The following is a 19,898-nucleotide window of genomic DNA, read 5'->3' on the forward strand; positions in this document are numbered from 1 at the left end:
CTAACATTGCCCATCGCCTGAAAGCAGGTAAGTAAATCCAGATGGTGGAAGCTGGTCTTGGAGGAACTAAAATGCTGCTTCTTAGGGGCTTAACGAACACTGTGAGCTTAACGGGAACAATCCCAGTGCAAGCTCTGTGAAACACAGAAGGGAGAATCATTTATTTGGTAAACACAGCTCACAAATCACTGTCTTGTGTAGGTCCTAAGCTTCTGCTCTAGAGAATAGACCTCTTACCTAAACAGAAGGAAATAACAATATACATCAGGAATAGCAAGAGATTTTATTACAGAACTGAAAAAAAGAAAAGCCTTAATTTTTATTTTGTATCTCTGAAACAGAGGAAGCATCGGACCTTTTTACTATTAGGTGTTGGATTGATTTATCTTACTCTGCTTAGGCAAACTTAAGCTGGTTTTCAGTTTTTGATTTCCTAAATATTTATCCCATTTGCTTTTCAGGTATCTCATATTAGATTTCTTTAATACTAGGTATTTCTTTTTAAAGATGGCTTCTATTAAGTGCCTTCCAAATTAAATCCAGCACAATAATATGCTTTGAGACACAGCAAAATTGAAGAATGTGACAATTACTCATCAAAACCTAATTTCTCCTTTATCTGGGCTTGCTGCATTCAGTGAATAACATTAGAATTTAGCCTTATGCCACAAAACTGCAGGCCACTTTTTATGTAAAAAACTGCCTCATGTTGGCAAAACACTAAATTTCAAAATTAGAATTGATTAATTTGAAGAGTGTTTCTACAGGATGGAGATTGAAGACTTGATTTCAGAGCACACAAATTAGAACATTTTGCCATTAGCTTCAGTGGTCAGAGCGAGTCAGTAATGTCAATAACTCCTCATCAACACGTTTCCTACGACAGTTTTTGGTACCAAATAGTGCTTTATACTGAGTGTCTAGAATGACAAAAGGCAGAATTAATTTATATATAGATCTCCTAAAACTATGACCAAGTGGACCAGGGAACCAAAACAGCAAGGGAGAAGCAAATACAGGAAGTAATGGTTCTGTTTTCTTAAAAAAAAGTTACATTCTGCCTAAGAATCAAATATAGCCACAAAACCAAAATGAAAAATGTTGTTTCTTCTCCCTTCTGCGTTAAGCTTTCCATGAGGTCTTTAATCAAAAAGACCCATGCCTAAACCAGATGTGTACCTCATTTTTGGAACTCCATCTAAAACCTAGCCCCAGTTCTCTCCAGAGATCACCTCCGACACAGGGAAAGGTGTAATTCATCACAACTCAGCTTGACTTTATCTGCAAAGCAGCCAAAAGTGTGTGCTGGGTGGGATTTTTCGCCATCAACACTCTGGTTGGGCCAAGAAATGTTTCCAAAGGCTGACGCTTGAACCACCGGGCAGGGACCAGCACTGATTAAAACTTGGTCACTCTGTTCCCAACTCTGCCCCTGACATTACATAAATTAGGGCAAGTCATTTCCCAGGGGTGTCCCAGCCAAACTAGTGCTTGTAAGCTCCTTGTGACTGGCTTACACAGAAACTAATACTATGCATCCCTGATTACTGTTGAATCAAACAAATGAAGTGAATCAGCGTAAGTTCTTCAGAAGTGCCCCAAACCATTCAGTATAAGCTGTTACTCTGTTAGGTCTGTTTTCAGATGTGTGAGTGCTGGGAAAAGGAATCTGAACCGAGTAATGATGTCGCGCGCAAACTTTTGGAGCACTCGCTGTTCTCAGAAATATAAATAACACGATGAAATACCACATGGGATATGTAAGCCGCTTTAATAATAATAAATTTATTAAGTGGCAAGAAGCCACTCCGCTTTGTAAACCGATTTTACTCAATCACAGTCCTTCTATTTTTTTCCTCATTTGACATGAATACATTCTGTAATTTGTATGTGAAAGATTTACGCAGAGATAGGTCTGGATGACTCTCGCTGAATTTACTGGTCAGAAAAAACATTAAACATGCGGAAACAGCACCTTATTAAAACTATAGGCCTTTTCTCATTACATCTCCTTTGCTGCTAAGCTAAATTGTCACTGAATAAACCAAGTCTACAGAGTTTTTTTTTTTTTCCTTGTCCTGTGTTCTGAGATGTAGTGGGGCCCGCAGAAATGTCTGATAAAACCTCACATATAGTAAGTAATTCAGAAGGCTTTGTAAGCAATAGCTGCAGTTGCTTCTTCAGACTAGAGAGAGCTTCTCATGCATTAATGCACTTAGTTAGGTTTTGTGAGGAGCTCAGAGGAGGACGCGCCCTCTTCCTGATACAGTTAGTTGAGCCTGGACTCTGCACCACTGATATTGTTCAGCAACCGTGTGCACCAATAATTTAAAAAAAAAAACAAGAAGAAATCAGGCTGGTTTTATCAGAAACAAGTAATAAATCTTATGACAGTAAAAAAAATGGCAATTTCTGATGTGTGACATTTTCATTGCTTGAGACTGAATCAGTGCAAAGTGAGGTAACCCATGCACCCCGTCACTTAGGGCTGGGCGTGCGTTAAACCAGGCGACGCCTTTTGGAATCCCTCTCCATATCTTCGGTGGGAGAGTCTCCATTGCACCCTAAAGGGGACACCATGTTGAGCAAAGGGTCTTCAGATGCCCCTCCAAACAGGGACAGCAACAAAGCCACACCATAGCCAGTAGCTCGTTCACCCTAGGAAGAAAAAAAAACAAACAAAAACCAAACAATTCACACTAAAACTAGATTCAAATTATACAATTTCCCTACTCACTCAACAAGAGCAGTGATGGCGCACAGCCACAGCGAATACTTGGGGTCCCTGGCAGGCCTGCTCAGCTTGTGCTTCTGCATCCTTACCGCTATTGGAATCTGTCCCGGTTAGATCAAACCAACACATCGGTTGATTCACATGAGAACAGAGCTCGCACTGACTCAAGGGTGGATTTATACTAGCATTGTTCAGGGCAGGGAATGTTCCATCCAGCACAAGCATGGATCTGGAGTATGAACTGAGTAAGTTGGGTTTAAAAAAAAGGAGATGGGGGGAGTAAATTGGCTTGTTTTTTAGGAAAAAAGAATATACACAAGTTTCATCAAAGGGAGGAGGGGAAACCCCCAAGAGGAAACAAATGTTTTCTCTGCTGCAGGTCAGCAGGCGGGATGATCAACTCTGGTCAATCATCTTAAAACAATATGGGTGAAAATGGAAGGCTGAAAATGTTCATGTATTATTGCCATGAACAGAAAGCAGGCAAGCTGTCGAAGTTTACAATTATAAAGATGTTGCTGATCAAAGTGACCGTCAGAATATTTTAAAACCAAAATGAAAAATATGAACAGATGAAGCTACCAAAACAAAGAAATCCCCAACACAGATGAAGAGTCAATACTTTTCAAAAGAACTCTTCTCCACCTAATTCTCTCACTTTGACTTTGATGGCACAGAATTCAGAGTATCTGCAGGCACAGGCAGTTTTCTTTACCCAGCTTGCTCGCCCAGGAAAATGTCAGAATTCGTATGAACATACTCACTGCATGAACAGGCGCAGCAATGTCTATATGGACCCAGACTCCAGGCCAGTCAAAGCCAATGTGAGAAGCAATGAAGAGCCCAGCACAGGAGCTTGGAGTATTGTCTCGGTCCTGCAGAAATAATAAAAATACAGTTAGTCTTGCAATGTTTTATTCTTGCCTAGAGAAAAGAGAGTTCTGCAAATCTAGTTCACAGCTTAATGAATGGCCCTAAAACACAGTCTTGCAAACCAACTATACTGTAAAGCCTTTGACTTAATCCCTGGTAGCAGTCTGGCCCTGCTCAATTCCTTTTCTGCCCAAGCTCCTTTCTGCATTGTTTTTGGAACTTAGTGCACACTAACTCTCAAGCACAGCAAAAGCAGCTGCAGCAATCCCTGAGGCCTCTGTCCTCAATCTCCTGGTTTCTGCATTCCCAGTTACTGTCTCTCTTGGTTATATATGATCTAAGGAATACTCATCTTTACTCCTTAAATGGTCTCCATCCAGGAATTTAGCATTCATCTTAGGGCCATGCTTAAAAGGCAAGCAGCCTAAAGATACCTTTGCAGCAAGCTACCCTGTTTAAAATTGATGCTAAATATCAGTGTAGTGACATATAGCCTGCAAAATCCCCACATAAAAGACCCTGAAGACCATCATTATATGGCCCATTTCCAAAAGATTACAGGCCACATGAAGAGCTTTCAGCCAGCTATCAACAGGCTACCACATTATCTAGAAAATACATATTTTTATGTAATAAATGAAATTTAAAAGAAAAAAACAACTTACTGCCACAGAGTTCTTCATATCAGCTACAGCAGAGGTAAATTCACTGAAGTGGAGCTCAGGGCAATACACAAGAGGATGGACCAAGTCTCCACAGTTCCTGCCAGCTTTAACACAAGCCTTTTCCCACTCTTCGTTATTGGTAAGGACAGCAGCATGATACTTCCCTGTAGCAACTCCCTAGTGAGATATAAGACAAAATCAGGAAGGATTAATCTTAACTGTGCCGGGTAGGATAATTCTGTACTACTCCCTGTCAGCATTAACAACAGCTGCTTTCCATCTAACAAAACCACCAAGAAAAAATGTCTCAAAACTACTCCACAAGAAGGTATTGTTACAAATGTAGACAAAGACGTTGTAGCTACTGCTGAATCTTTTAAAATTTCTGAAAATCCATTCTGCAGTGAAATAGTCTGTGTTTGTCTGGCCTATTCAAACTACTGTCCCACAAAAATACTACTTTATAGTTACTGAGCAAGCAAACTATATCACTTTACAATTATTTATCCTTAGAAATAAAATTAAATCAGCAATGAATTATAAATAAAACCTCTAACACACACACACACACAGAGGATACCCCAGCAATGTGTGTCAATCACACAAACAGTCTGAACATAACATCCTCATTCGTTGGAAAGGTTGCTTTCTTCCAAATATACAAAACCCAGAGGCCACCAACACATCAGTTTTCCAGTAGGACAATGATGGGAAACTTTCAAAGAATTGATGTTTACAGCAACACATGCAACATTCATGCTTCTAAAATTTGCCACCATTTCTCTTCCTGATATGAAGACCAATTCATTCTCTAGAAAATTAAACCACAAGAATCACTGCTCGTCAATATAAGCTTCTATAAAACAGGAACAGATTTCAGATTTCAAAAACCAGTAGCATTAAATTCGTGCCCTTGTGTCATTCTGTGTATGACTTACAATGTAAGCCATTTTATGGACAAGAACATTTCTAATCACTATCATCAAATCAATTTTGCTAATTATAAAGCTACTGAATTGCAAACATTGAATACTGGATAGCTTTCATCAGCTGCTAATGCCATCAGAAGGATTCAATTTTTTCTTTAAGTATGCAAAAGCATAGAAGTTGCATGAAGAACCAAAAAAACCTGCTTGAGTAATGCAGTTATAGATGTAACACGTTCACGGCACGTGTCATGTGCACAGAGGATTACAGTTTACTGGGGTTGCTGTTGGCAACTTTCTCTTGCACAAGTTTTGGAAGCCACCATCAGTCTCAATAGTTCGCAGTATCTCCCTTCCACCAAAGACTAGCAGGACAGAGGCAAAGAAGTATATGATGTGCAGACATTAAAACGATACACCCCCTGTCCGCCAGCAGTTCTGTATCAGTACCTGAGCTCCAGTAAGGGTGGCCATATCAAGAATGATATCAGCTCCAAGATCTTTGCATGCGTAAGCTACTCCATCAGCCAGTATCAGTCTACCTTCTGCATCAGTGTTATTGATTTCCACAGTTCTAGGAAGAAAAGAGAGCATTTAATACAACAGTGCTTCAGGCTGGAAGTTAAGACTCATCTGTCTGGACTAGAATACTGGATGACAAAGCAGACTCAAACCTAATATGCTTTCTTATTTAACTCTGCAAGTCTGTATGGCTGCTTATTCCCCAGCTGCAAGCATCCAGACAGAGCACATGTGGAAAAGGGTTATAATAGTACTGTCCTCATGGTTGGGTCTACTTGTTGGGCCTGTATAATGTCTAGCATGTCGAGCTGGGATTTTACAAGTTACTGCCATACAGAGAGGTATCATACTCCGCTTAAAACAAGAAGAGACAGTGGTAGCCTGCCTCTGCGACTGAGACAATACAGACTGCAGATGGACACAAAACACAGGAAAAAACGCCTAAACCTGAGTGCTTTAAGGAAACTTCAGCTCATAATGTATGATATGTATTTTGATGCGTATTTACATACCCAACAGGAAACTTTAAGCACACTTAAAACTCAACTACTATGGCTGTCTGAAATACTATTACCAATATTTAGGGAAGCTGATGAAGGACAGGTTCACAATCTGCATGGTACTCAGATAAATAGAACCAAAGATGATGTTTCCTCTCAATGTCTCTGTGAAAAGGATAGATACAATCTTACTTTCCAGAGTAAAGAACATGAATGTCATCAGGTCTTGTTGCACGTGGTCCAACTGCATTCTCGGCCAAACAAAAAACAGCATGAAGATTGTCTTTAAAACCCTGTAACAACAATAGGAGAGAAATGGCTTTTGATTCACATCAAGCTAATTTATTGGGACTGGAATCAATGAGGGATTATGACTTCTTGACAGCAATGACACTAATTACATGGGAAATCTGTGAGGAGTGTCTTATATCTTGAAGCTGAGGCCAAGAGCTATAGAAAGCGGGCAAGGAGGTAACATCTGATACTGGTTTTAGTGTTCTCACTGGGGAGTGAATAAAAGCCTATATGTATGTGACAGACAAACAGGGACGGGATCTAGAGAGCCCCTGTGAATTAAGCAATGTTCCGTAGAATCTTCTCTCAGTGGCAAGGTATCCGAATTAAAACATCTTCTGCATGCAGTGTGCAGATGTAACTGTAGGGAGTTACGTTTAATCAAACCTGATTCCCTGGGAAGAGCATGTTCAGCTCTTTATAGCCAGCTCCAGTAAAATCTTCACAAGCACAACTCCAAAGCCCACTGAGCTCACCAGGGAACTGCCAGGCTCACCAAAAACAAACCCTAAGTCACTAAACTACAGTACCCCTCTATGAAAATCAGCAGAATACATCTCCAAAGATGTGACGCTTCACTCCTCTAATTTTAATACAATTCTAACATAGATTCACAACAGAGATCACAAACAACATGTCTGGACTGCGTAACTCCTTCACCTTTCGTAGCCACAAAGGAAAGACCCAAGCAACGGATGCTTTCAACGTGACGTAAAAAGGCTTCTGAGAGGACATTACACAGCCAGTCAGGATGCTTGGGATTATTTTCCAAACCCTGTATTTTCCACTGCTTTTATTTAGTCTCCAACAACAAAGATATAACTGGGGCCATTTGAGAAACTGAGCTCCTTCCCATCATTTTTGCCACACTGGTGAAGAGCCTACAGTAATAGTGGAAAATGACGGAAATAATAAAAGCTGCATATTTGCAGCCATCTGAACTGTGTACTTTCCCTAAAAAAACAATGCCAGGTGAACAGATTCCATCTCTGAAAGTTTTGTTGGAAAGTAACTTTGATTGTGGCAATCCTGCAACGTGGTGGTACTCCATGTCTCAGTAGATCTCCCAGCTGCCAACAACACAGCTCGCTGCCCTTCAACATCCAACCTGCACCACAGGTCAGATACATGCTACCAGGATCTATCCTCTCTCTTTCCATGTAAAATAAAAATATCCATGGCTAAGATGAATTTGGGTTGGTTTTTTTTCTTGGGGGGGGTAGGGTGGGTGTTTGTTGGGTTTTTTTAAAGTATCATTCCTGATGGGCGGCACACAGCATTTTCGAGCTCTTTTTTTTTTTTTCCCCCCTAATAGCCCCTCTCTTCTGGCATATCCCATTCTGGTTTAAAATCAAGTGCTTATATAGTTATGGATGATATTTTAAAATGTATAATGATTTTGTTATTTATACAATGTTTGTATTGCCTGAAGGGATCCTAAGAACAGAAAGGGAGACAGCAACATTTAACAAATAAAAACATAGTTCCTCCTCAACTGGGATAGCTAGCCTTAAAAACATCAAATTCCTAGGGAAACCAGGGTCAGTTTTACTGTTAATCCGTTGATAAAAGTCCGTAGCTGAAGAAATCTGGACGTGCTGAATCAGCTCATGTTCTGAAGTCTAAAGGGCAAATGCTTCAATCAAAACCTTTCAAAATAACGGGCAGCATCTAGAAGCCATAAAGTAACTTTGCATTTTCTAGTCCAGCCAGTGGGCAAACAGCATTATTGATGAGATAACCTTCCATCTACAACCCTTTGCTCTTTCAAAATGGTCTGTGCAGCAAAAATCCCACTATGTTCACAATCGCTCACTGGACTGCACCAAATTTTCCTCCTCCAAGTGGGAGATGTGGTTAATCTACTGTCAAATGTTGAAAACCTGCTTCCAGTATCAGTTGCCTTTTCCTTAACCTCATTCTGTCTGTAGCTCTTTAAAAGCAGGATTCACTATGTTAACATGCAGAATCAAGAAGGATTTCAAAAATTTAAGATAATGTTTTTCTCTTCTCCCTTGTGTTGGAAAGCTCACAATGGATGAAATGCATCTATCTAGGAAAAATCACTTGCTTAATTTTGCTATCCAAAGCCTTTTAAAATCACATTGTAAAATTATTGAACGGCACGTAGGCAGACACTTTCTGAAGATGGATAATAACCTCTGCCCCTCTTCCCACAGAGCTTTCTATCCAACACACGTTTCCAACTTCAGTCTCTGTGACAAAGCATAGCTAATTTAAACCCCTTCCAGCTTTATATTATTCTTAAGAGCATTAAAAAAAAAAAAAAGTCTTGAAACAGTAACGACAAATTCTTTCCACTGCCTACCTGAATACATTTTCTGTAGGGATTTCATTAACAGGTCTTCTTAAATGAAGTTGTAAAATCAAGCAGTGAGATCATTCTTTTGGTTTTTTTACATATAAAGGCACAGATTCCTTGTGAAGTATGACAGCTTCATCAGGCTCGCTTTGTCCAAACTTATCACAGCCAGTTTATTCATTGTTACAATAATTGCGTATGAAACGGCAGATCACTTACGCTCACACCTACGGTCATTGTGAATGCAATTTATCTTAATGCAGATAATTACACGCAAAACTACTTCAGAAAAAAGGACTGAATCACCAAACGAAGGTACTGCATCCATGGCTTTCTCAGACTCTCCCAAAGCATTGTTTAAGTTCCAGCTCTTGTCCCTTGTAAACGCGTGATCTAACTTTCTGAAGGACTTAGGCAAAATGGCTATAGATTTCTGTGACTAAGATGCCGCTCACAAATCTGTTTTCAATTTTAAGTCTCTACAGATCACTGTGAAGTTTACAATCTTTCCACATCAAACATGCTGCTAGGGCCAAGGCACAGAGCTAAACTGTTGAGAAATGGGAATTTGGCACGGATCATCCCCTGGACAATGCTTCCATCAGATCTATGCATTAATGTGCAGCAGTAAATGTTCTTTGAACTTTGGATACTCCTTGGAGGCAATAGCTGCTCTGTCAGCAAGACTCAGTCACTGGATTTGTGGAGAGGGCAGAGTTTTATTGGCAGCAGCCACTTCTTTTCCCCAGTTCATATTGTTAAAGCGTAATACGCATTTTTTTAATTCTTCGTATTTCAGCACCTGGCTTCCTCTCAGCTGCCCTACTTTTTGACCACAGGCGCAAACCAACACGCAGCTCCTGAACAGACTAGAGCTGCCACTTCCCCAGTAGGTTAATATTAGAACTGGCACAGGACAGACTTCATATCCCAGAGTCACTCATCCCCTTCTTTGCTAAGGGGACGACATCTGCCCCAAATCCCACAGCTTAAACAAAATCAGCACTGGATAACTCAGGTATAAATCTGATTCAAGGAACTAGAAACCACTCAATCTGCAGAACAAACCCTGAAATTCAAGAAAGACTCTTAAAAGAAATACCACTCAAGGTATTTCTCACAATTCTCAAGATCCCAGTAAAGATTTGAAATATTTTCCTGAAATAGCAGAAAGAACAGAGTGGCTCAAGATCATCAATAGCTGTGGCAGGTCAGAACTTCAGGGTTAGACTGGCCCCCATTATCTGGGAATATATCCAAAAGCCAGACTGCTCCTTGGCAATACTAGGCTATATGATATCAATTAACACATTTTACTTACTTGCTTTACAGTGGCTTTGAAGGCACCCAAAATAGCAGCTGCTCCACCACAGTCTCGTTTCATTCCAGGCATAGTAGTCTGTTTAAACAGAACCATAGAGATTGATTTTTTTCCTTTAAAAGAGAATTTCACAGTAATGCCTGCTGGAACTAGTATTTCTGATGCTTCTGTAACTCTGCTTTTGACAGTGCTCAGCCATAACAAAAACACAGAACATGCGCTTCTGCTTATTGGTAGATCTTGGCTTAGAGCTGGAAAATACTAAACCTCTGCTGCTCATTTATTAGAAGACAAAAAAGAAAAAGGTTGTTTACAAGATTTGCACTGAGGCCAACTCACATGGATTTTGGATCTGTCTCCAAAATCAGAAATTAAACATCTTTGTTTCTAGCTTTCTCCTAGCAGTGGACAATACTTGAAGGGCAAAATATCAGGTAGCTATTTAACTGCTCTGTAGAATGTTCCTTGAATCCTATTTGGTCTTCTCCCCTGGTAGTTTGTGTCCATAAGGATGTCAGTAGACCAAGTGTTTACTCAAATAAATATACTTTGGTTTCCTACAGACATTAACTGAATTATTTCCATCAGAAAACAACACTGTAAGCAAAGGCAGCAGAACAAGTGTTTATGTACCTTTCCCTTAATGCTGAGTCCTCCAGTGTCATACACAATACCTTTGCCCACCCATGCAATGGTCTGTGTAGCACCATCTGGAGTGTGACTGAGAACTGCTAGGGCTGGAGGATGCAGTGCTGCCTTGCCAACTCCATAGATACCTGGAAAACAGAGAATTAAACTACTTGTGGGGAAGAAAGACTAGGGAGCAATCTGCCGCTATTTTCTGTAAAAAACATCTTGGAATATTATGGGCAATAAAACTGCTTCAAAAATGTGCAAATAAAACATGACAATGGAGATGTCAAAACATTCCAATTAACTGCTAGGAAAAAAGCTGAATTTTTAGTAAGATATACCTCCAAAGCCTCTCTCTTCCAGCTCCTCATCTCGAATAATGGTAGGAGTAATCCCAAGATCCTTGCCAACTTTTTTGATTTCCTTAATCATTAAAAGAAAAAGGACACTGTCAGTCAGCCGTCAGAAGGACACATTTGTGTCTTTCCACACATATGGGTACTCACTTAAGGGTTCTGTGTAATTTTTGCATGCATACACACACACAAACATTCACAATTTTGGGAGTGGTGCTCGTTTTCCAATGGCCTAATTCCACTGAGACATCCTTGACTTACTATGGCATGAAATACAAATTTGACCTTTACGCTCCGCCAATAAAAGACATCTTCAGAGGTAAAGGCCAGCTGTTCACTCTGTTGCATCATGATGCAATAGGACAGGAATATTTTTGTTCTCAACAGCTTTCCAGATCTTTATGTAAAACTAATTTGGAAACATGTCAACTTCTGTCCCTTAATTTCAGGAACTTGTATCACCATCAGGCTTAAGACAACACTAGCACTGGCAAAGAAGCCAGTGTCATGACCAAATCAAGAACTCATGTCTTCTGATTCCCAGTGCCTCACCCCAAGCTTTACACTCTGCCTCCTTCCAACTTACCAAAATTCTACAAAATATTAAAGGCCAAAGAAATAGCCTCAGCATCCTTGGACAGGTTCTTTGATGTGCTTCCCACTGCTGACATACAGGTTGTGCCAAGAGATAGCAACACTAGTTCTTGATTACTGTAGTCTAGACTTACAATTAGTAACTCTTACTCATCAGGTGTATTACCCACCTCCAGGAAATTATCTGTGTTCATCTCATTGCATGGGGTGTCCACAATTCGAGCAGCCAGCCTGACTCCTTCTGTAGCACTTGCCAGACACTATGAAAAGAAGTGAAAACACCTGAGAACTGGCCTTGGTTTGGCTGAGTTTTCTGCATAGCTTTGCATTTAGCCCTATGCAGCCTACACCAGATGTGTGATTCCTCTGGAGCACATTAATGCTTAACTGCAACCGATCACAGGCAGTTGTACAGTATTAAATAATATCAACCAAGCTAACCATTATTTTTTGTATGTGTTAAGCTTAGTTACTTTTCCCTGTTCTCCAATTTCTAAGTAACCGTATTCCTTCGCACAGTGAACTGATATTGCAAAATTAGTAGCCTTCTCCACTATCAAAGGGAGAGTAAGAAGGCAATGTGAGGTGGAGGAAAGAAAGATAAGAGGAAGCAAATTCAGGAAGTCACAACGAGCTTGTAGGCTGCTCGGACTGCAAACCTGCAGAGATTACATGATCTACAACATGGGAAACCGCAAAGTTTATATATGGCAGGCAGAGTGGCTGAGTGCAATAAAGATTACTACCATAAGACATTCTATACGGCAGGCCCATGGGGGATGCGGAATAGTTCATATTTGTGTAAAACGTGCATGCATCTGGTTCCTCATTCCTGTGGCAAAATGGACTGACCCTCACGTGAACTGAGTAAAAACTTATCTCAGCAAGAGTGGACGCAATGAAAAGGGTCCACAGTGAGCATGCCGAGGCTGTTTCCTTAAAGAAGGATCCTCCTGGGAAAAAGGACAATGGGGGCACCAGACACTAAGCTTCAACTTTTAACTCCTGTGAATCAACAACTTGAAACAAAAAGACTAGGTGGAAGGAAACTTTGTTCAAGCTTTCCAGTAGCCACACTACTCTGAAGACCACACACAGCAGAAGGGTGAGTCAAGATGGGTTTCAAAGGAATCCAATGTGTTGGTTAGTTATTCGTGCTGAGGTATCTGAAGTTTGGCTTGGCCAGACTGGCCTAAGGACTCTACACATTCCATATCCCAGCAGACTCATAAACCTTGGCTTGCTTTGGAATGGTGCCTGATTCCCTACAATTACTTTTGATTGCTTTACTTCCCCTAAAGGGGTAAGGACCTGCTCAGGAGCCAAGCTAGGTTTGGAGTGATTCACCGTTAGGGCCATGCAGGTAAATGGAGATGCTCTAATCCAAAGGTCAAGTCTGAGGGAAACAATATGACTTACAAAAATAAGCTGTGCCTGGGCTTGGCTTCCAGGGTACTCAAGAGAACCTGGATAATGGCAGCCTTTAATAAATGCCTTGTAAAACTGTGACAATCCCTGCTAGTCCTCACCATAAAATATCCTGGACAATGCAGTACGTGCAAAATACAGCAACGTGCCGAGGGAGAGGTTTATTTAAAAAAAAAAAAATCCTACCTCATGCCTCTTCCATGCTCTACATTACCTCTCCGGTGCTGGCTGAATTTAAGGGGTGAAAACTTAGCTTGGAGGAAGCCAGTAATAGTTTTGGCATTAACATCAAGGGAAAGAACAGGAGGTAGAAATCATTTCAGCTTTGTTTTTTAGTTATGAATAGCCCAAGTGGTTTGGAATCTACCTACCTGAAGGAACTGGTTTTGACACCAGTTTTGTTTTTTCTGATTTGGGACATGGAAAAATTTAGTGATCAACAGTTGTACTCATAACATGTCTATCTTTGTCACTTCCCTGCAAACTGATCTGGCACCATTTCTGTGGCCAATTCAGTTCGTAGAGTAAGGACAAAGTATGGAGGAAAAGATACTGAAAGAAAAAAGAATACCCTAAAGCTGCAATTCTGCAGATTTCAGATGCAGCAACACTGTCTCCTTTGTCAAATCCATTGCCAAAATTTCTAAGGGATTTGTATAACCTCACTGACTGATCAGGTGAGTGAGCGTCCATCTCTACTGAAGCACAGAACAGGAAGTTGCCTAACAGCTTAAGTGCAAACCTTGGTATAGCTTTTAAGTTAGGATCTTGAAAAGGAATGACCTACCATGCTAAAAGTCACCCAACGTGGAGTTTCCTCTCTATGATAGACAGGTGCAATGGAAAAAGTCTTTGATTATCTGCTATCGAAAGATGACTTAGACATATTTAACTGTTATGTATAGCTCATCTCCAAGCTGTACCTTTTCTTAGGGTCTTGTTTCTGGTTACAGTTCTGCTAGAAAAACTCAGCCAAAGAGGTACATCAGACAGAAATAGCAGAGGCCATATGTGATCCCAGAATAAGCAACTTTTAGTGTCTTGACTATGATATTCAGATGCACAGCCACATACAGATTTTGCCCAGGTAAAAGAAAGTGAGAAGCCCACACACTGAAGGCAATGTAATATTAAAGGCTAAAAATACACTATTTGCATCTACGATAAACATGAGAAAAGAGAGATTTTCTTTGTGCTACTTGTTTGGTGTTTTCCACCCCTGAAATCTAAATTCTGAAGAACACCTTCAGCCTTTGCTGCAGTAATATGTTCAATATTTCTACTCACAGGTGCTGTGAACTGACCATTTTCAAGGAACTTTGACCTAGGATAATTTATTACTTTAGATACAACACCTATTCCAAATGTAGCCCGAGAGAGATGTATTTGTGCATGCAACAAATTGAGGAAAAAAGAAAATAAATTTCAGGGAATAATGGAAACAACTGATGATGGAAAAACCCAAAATCTTACTTTAAGTGTTGCCACTTCTATTGGTCCATTGTTTTGTCCAACCAGGAAAAACTCTACTGTTACAGTTTTCTTCTCTGCACGTCTTGATGCGCTGGACCGATGTGTGAACAACGGGAAAGCCCTGGCCAACGCACAAGCAGAAGCGAAGACTTCAGACCGTTCACAGACCATCTGAAACACCAGCCAGAAGACAAACAAGTCAGACGTTAGGGATGTGGAAGACTACATTTAAAAGGATCTATTTCCTGTGATATTACTGGTGAAAAGGGCGGGGGGGGGGGGGGGGGGGGGGGGGGAGGGGGCGGGCGGGAAATAACTGATGTCTGAATCAAGACATACTCATACGTCATGTTCTGCACGGATTGGGTGGCAGTACGAACAATACCACATTGAACTGCTTCAGTTCATTTCCCATATGGAAATGAATTACACTGCTGGACTTGGCTGTTTGGGAATTAGTACAACCTTATAAGGGAGCTGGACTACTTTAATTACACTGGTGCAATTAACACAGGTTAGACTACATATCAAGACAAAAAAGGCATGGGAATCATCAATGTGTGTTCAAAACAGAGAGATGATATGAGAATGTGGCTAATACTAACTCAAAGCTTTTTAACGTGTAGAATATTTTTGTGAAGTTCATTACAAAAATTACTGATGGAAAGCAGTTTTAGCTAAACATTTTCAAAGTTAACTATAAGGGAAAAAATTTAAGTAGAGTTATTACTCTTGCAAGTAAGTTTTCCAAGTAAAGAGTATAATTAGACTTCGTTACTATATCAGCTTTCTCTAACAACCTAGAAATCTGAATTAATCTGGAGGAGCCATAGAAACAAGTAAAATTCATCAGGCTCATACAGAAGATGACCAAAGCAGTGCAAGAGCCTGTCCCTCAAAGGACTCATGTTGGAGGATTAGTTTGCATTAAGACTTTTAAAACTCACAGACTTCACACAAACGAGGCACCTTAAATGGGTTATGCAACACAGACAGAGCACCCTGCCTGCAGGCTACATCAATCTTCTAAAGCATGAAATGTACCATGTGCTAATGTCATAAATCCTAGTTTGAAAAAAGCCACTACCAGTTCCCTTTGCATGGACATTGCTGGTTGAAGACATTCCATACACACCCAACCCTAATTCCCTCCAACTGCTTGAACATGCATAAGCCATTACAGTTAGGTCTTGTTTACGCGTCAGTGCAAAACCACTTACAAACATCAGTATAATTATATTGGTAAAACTTGCCCACCTCCAGTCTCCTTGGATACAGCTAAAATCCTGAAAAGTCGAGAAAATACTTGACAAGACATCTCACCAGAAGCATTTTCAAATAGTCACTTACAACAATACATCTGTTGACACCTCCTGGAAGGCAATTTCTAACCAGGCGGGTGATGAACTGAGCTGCAGACGGACTGTTGTGCCGGCTGACCCTGGAAGGCAAAGCGGCCACAGTGGCGTAATTCAGGTAGAGAGGACAGCTGTCGGTGGGGTTTGGATTCAGAGTGCTTAAAGCAGACTGCCATATCTGGGGAGAAAAGAAGATTTTAAAGAACTGTATCAGACTTTTCATCTCATTCTCACTATATTTAGGCACTGTTTAATTACTGGGTTTTAGGTGTTGGGTATAAAGAAATTGTGCGCGCGCTTTTAAATGCAATAGCCTCCAGAGTGAAAAGAAACAGGAAATACGACAAACCTGTTTATTAACCAGAAAATACAAATGCGCTTTGCATTACAAGCATCTCTTTTAAGCCATATGAATTACGATTTAACAATGCACCATTTAGTGCAAAGGCTTCTCCAGAGTTTTTTTAAGTTGCGACAGTTTTCCTAGTGATAAATAGATGCATTGATTTACTAGTCCTGAGTTATAATTTCACCTAGCAATTTAATTAGAAACAAAACAAAACAAAAGGCTAAACGTTACCATGAGAGACTGGGGAGTCCACCAAAAAAACCTGCCAAACATCAGCGACCGAAAAGCCGCGATGCAAAACATTCATCATTTGACCACAAGCCGCCCCCCCCCCCCCCCCCAATAAAGCAGGTCCGCACATCCCGCGGCCGCAGCTGAAAGCAGGGGCGGGGGGAGCGCGTCTTTCAGTAACCGCCGTAACTGCCGACACCCCGTGTCACCTCAGGGGAAGGCACAGCACTTTCCACCCGTCGAGGTGCGCACAAGGGGCGCGGGAGCGAAGCCGCGGTGCTTCACCCGCGGGCGGGGAGGGGCAGCGCGGGCCCCCGCGCCGCAGCAACAGGCTCCTGCCGGACCCCGCTGCCGTCCCCCCGCCCGGCCCGCTGGGCGGGGCGGGGACCGGCTCATTTCCCCTTTATTTTTCCGTTAAGGGCCACTCCCAGGGGGTTTCGCGGGGTAAAACCCGCCGGCCTCGCGGTTCCAGGCCGGGTTCCCCTCCCGCGGGCCCGGCAGGCTCCCTCCCCGCCCGGCCGCCGGTCCCCCCCGCCGCAGCAGGCCCCGGCGCCGCGCAGGCAGCCGCAGGCCGGGCGAGCCCCCGCCTCCCCCGCACCACGAGGCCGCTCGGGCCGGGGCGGGGAGACGCGGCCTCGGGGGAGCCCGCGGGCGCCCCGGGGGGCGGTGCCGGAGCGGAGGCCGCGCTCACCTCCGCGCCGGGGCCACCGCCTCGGGGGGGGGGGGGGGGGGGAAGGGGACACCGCGCTCCCGCCGCGGCCCGGCCTCACCTCCTCGGTGACCCGCGGCTGCAGCTTGCCCCGCAGCTGGGCCCAGGGCAGGCGGTGGAGGTTGTGAAGCTGGCCCAGGACGAGCAGCGGGCGGCTCTGCGGGTCCGCCTCGCCGGCGCTGGCCTGGAACTCCAGCTGCACGTTCGCCATCTTCCTGCCCCCGGCCCGGCGCGGCCCGGCCCGGCCCGGCCCGGCGCGGCCCGTCCGCACGGCTCCGCCCCGGCGCCGGCTCCGCGGGGCGGGCACCACGGCGGCGCGGGCGGCCCCCGGCGGCCGCGCCGGGCACCGCAGGCGGGCAGCGCGCCGGGGCGGGCGGGGCGCGGGACCCGGATGCGGCGCAGGGGGCCGGGCCGCGCCGCGGGGGCTTTCCCGGCCCCTTCCGAAAGGGCCGCCGCGTGCTGCGGCCCCTCACAGCCCCGGCGCGGGAGCGGCGCCCCGGGCTCGGCGGGCGGGCGGGGCGGGCGGGGCGTCCGCGTCGGGATTCCCCCGCACGAGGCACGTGTGTGCCGGCGGTGCCCGCCTCGCCCGCGCTGGGAGCCCTGGGCCGGGAAGAAGCCTTGCGCCAGGCCTTTGTGTTGGGCCCCCGTTTCAGAAGGAGACGCGCAGATCAGGGCTTTCACAGGTTACAGAGGAAGGTGGGGAAAAAACCCGCGGTAACGCTGCCGTGCAGTGTGGGATCCCCGCCGTCCTGCCGCACCTTCAAATCCTGGGGCGTGTTTTCAGAGAGGGAAAGGTATTATCCAGCTACCTCCGTGTACAGCAATTGTGTCAAGCTGAAAGTCCGTATTTCCCCTTCATAATACCATTTTAGGATGGAAATGCTGCATTTTGGAAGTGTGAAGTTACACAGGGATAAAAAATGGAAAAAGCTGAATTCCTCTTTTCCTCGTGAAGTTAAATATTGGATAAAAACACGGCAGAAACAGGAAAAAGCCAAAATACGTTCTAAGGTACAGCTTGGGGATTCACTAAAAGGAAATAACGTTTTCCAAACACCAACTTTAACAGTAAATCTAAATGTTTGTTTTAAATGCAATAGGGTATTTATCCTCATCTTTCTATATTTGCCAAGCACCTCTATTAAGTCAGTAGGGAATCGATACTCCTTAATCTGCAGCTATGAAAGCTAGGAAAATCTGACCATCAGACAGGGAGTGCATTTCCACTTACACTGAAAACATGAATGCTGACACATATAATGGAAATACACCTAAAAAGAAAAAAAAAAAGGTCAAATTGCAGGAAAAGCTTCTTTAGAGTAAGGTTTTATTTGGTCTCTGAAGGGACATTATGGAAACTTTATTGCCTGATACATTTAAAATTAGCCTGAATAAAAAGATCTAGCAGAATCTGCTGCAGAGGTCAGTCATGCATCCTCACAGGCTGGACGGGATAACTCAATAAACAAGCGCCAACTCCAGTTTTTAAGAGTCTCTTTACTGAGCCACAGAACGTAAACTGTTTAGGGGCTCACTATTACTCCGATACGTATAGTCAGCATGGGAGATATGAAGGGCAGTAACACACAGCCATTATTTCAGCATTGAGACATTAAAAGATTCAACCAGGCAGTAAGCTCCTAGTCACCGAGTACAAATTCTGCTATTCCTGCTACTGCAAGAATATGGATACAGTGCTGTCCCCAATCCACGTTACCTGAAGGGTAAACAGAGCAGTAGGAAATGCTCACCTAACCCTCAAGCCCTCCCTCTTTAAAGGTAAGGACAGCAGAGGAGGGTCCTAGTCAAGGCAATAGACTGACTGAGAAAATCAGTTCTATCTACGGTACAGAAATTTTCTATGTATTTTCCACTAACAGTAGCTGCAAACATTTCTACTCGTGTGAGCCACAGCAGAAGCTGCAGCATGGACCAATTTTCCATGGCCACTGCAATTATTGATCCTTTGCAAGTATTTATGGAATTAAGCCATTCAAACATAACCTTACATAATCCATCATAATTAATATGCAAAATCATAATGGCTTCCCTGTTTTAATGAATTTTAATTTATCTGGGAAGGCATTTGGGGTTTTTTGTTTGCCTTTTTTGAGATAGTAAATACACATTTTTTTCCAACAAAATCAGTTTCTCTGTCACCTATGCAAGGACTTACATTTTGCAAGGCTGTAGCAAAAGCGAGGTTTGCAAGGATTTAAGCCTTCGGGTTTTAAGTGTTTTATAAAAGCAAACCCTAAATCAATGCAATCTAGGCAGCATCAGTGAACACTGTCTCAATTACCTTAATTCAAATTTTTAGCACATTCCAAAATTTACCAAGAAACTAATTCTTCTATTGTACTTTCCAGTCTCTACAGAAGGCTTGCAGTAGAAACAAATTTGCTATTACAGTGCTTTTAATACTGTCATTTTCACATATCACTAGAATTAACTTCTGTTAACAAGGAGTAGCAGCTCATTTTTGCACGCTTGCATGCATTTTAACAGAGAAATTCTGTACAAGCCAACAGCTTTACAGGTCATTCCCACCAGGGGGGGAGCCTCAGGTTTTTGGGAGATGCTCTAGCAATGCTGTTCTGTTCAAGTAA

At 42.9% G+C, this 19,898-nt stretch overlaps 1 protein-coding gene across 1 annotated transcript; it reads right to left on the bottom strand.

The window, feature by feature from the left end:
• Positions 1–1,761: 1,761 nt before the first annotated feature.
• On the bottom strand, positions 1,762–17,500 carry NPEPL1 (aminopeptidase like 1). Its single transcript, XM_059827122.1, has 12 exons — positions 17,351–17,500; positions 15,993–16,178; positions 14,643–14,813; positions 11,912–12,001; positions 11,133–11,214; positions 10,792–10,934; positions 10,159–10,236; positions 6,413–6,513; positions 5,649–5,772; positions 4,273–4,449; positions 3,499–3,609; positions 1,762–2,658 (listed from the first exon to the last, which is right to left on the bottom strand). Exons 1-12 carry the CDS (start codon positions 17,498–17,500, stop codon positions 2,500–2,502), a joined length of 1,572 nt encoding a protein of 523 aa, XP_059683105.1. The 3' UTR covers positions 1,762–2,499.
• Between the last annotated feature and the right edge of the window lie 2,398 nt (positions 17,501–19,898).

Source organism: Gavia stellata, chromosome 20 (genome assembly GCF_030936135.1).
Source record: "Gavia stellata isolate bGavSte3 chromosome 20, bGavSte3.hap2, whole genome shotgun sequence".
Lineage (NCBI taxonomy): Eukaryota > Metazoa > Chordata > Aves > Gaviiformes > Gaviidae > Gavia > Gavia stellata.

Coding starts and splice junctions, on each gene's coding strand:
- NPEPL1 (XM_059827122.1), bottom strand. CDS start 17,500: ATGGCGAACGTGCAGCTGGAGTTCCAGGCCAGCGCCGGCGAGGCGGAC. Junction 14,814..15,992: donor GTGTCAACAGATGTATTGTT/GTAAGTGACTAT, acceptor CTGGTGTTTCAG/ATGGTCTGTGAACGGTCTGA. Junction 11,215..11,911: donor ACACAGATAATTTCCTGGAG/GTGGGTAATACA, acceptor TTAATGATTAAG/GAAATCAAAAAAGTTGGCAA.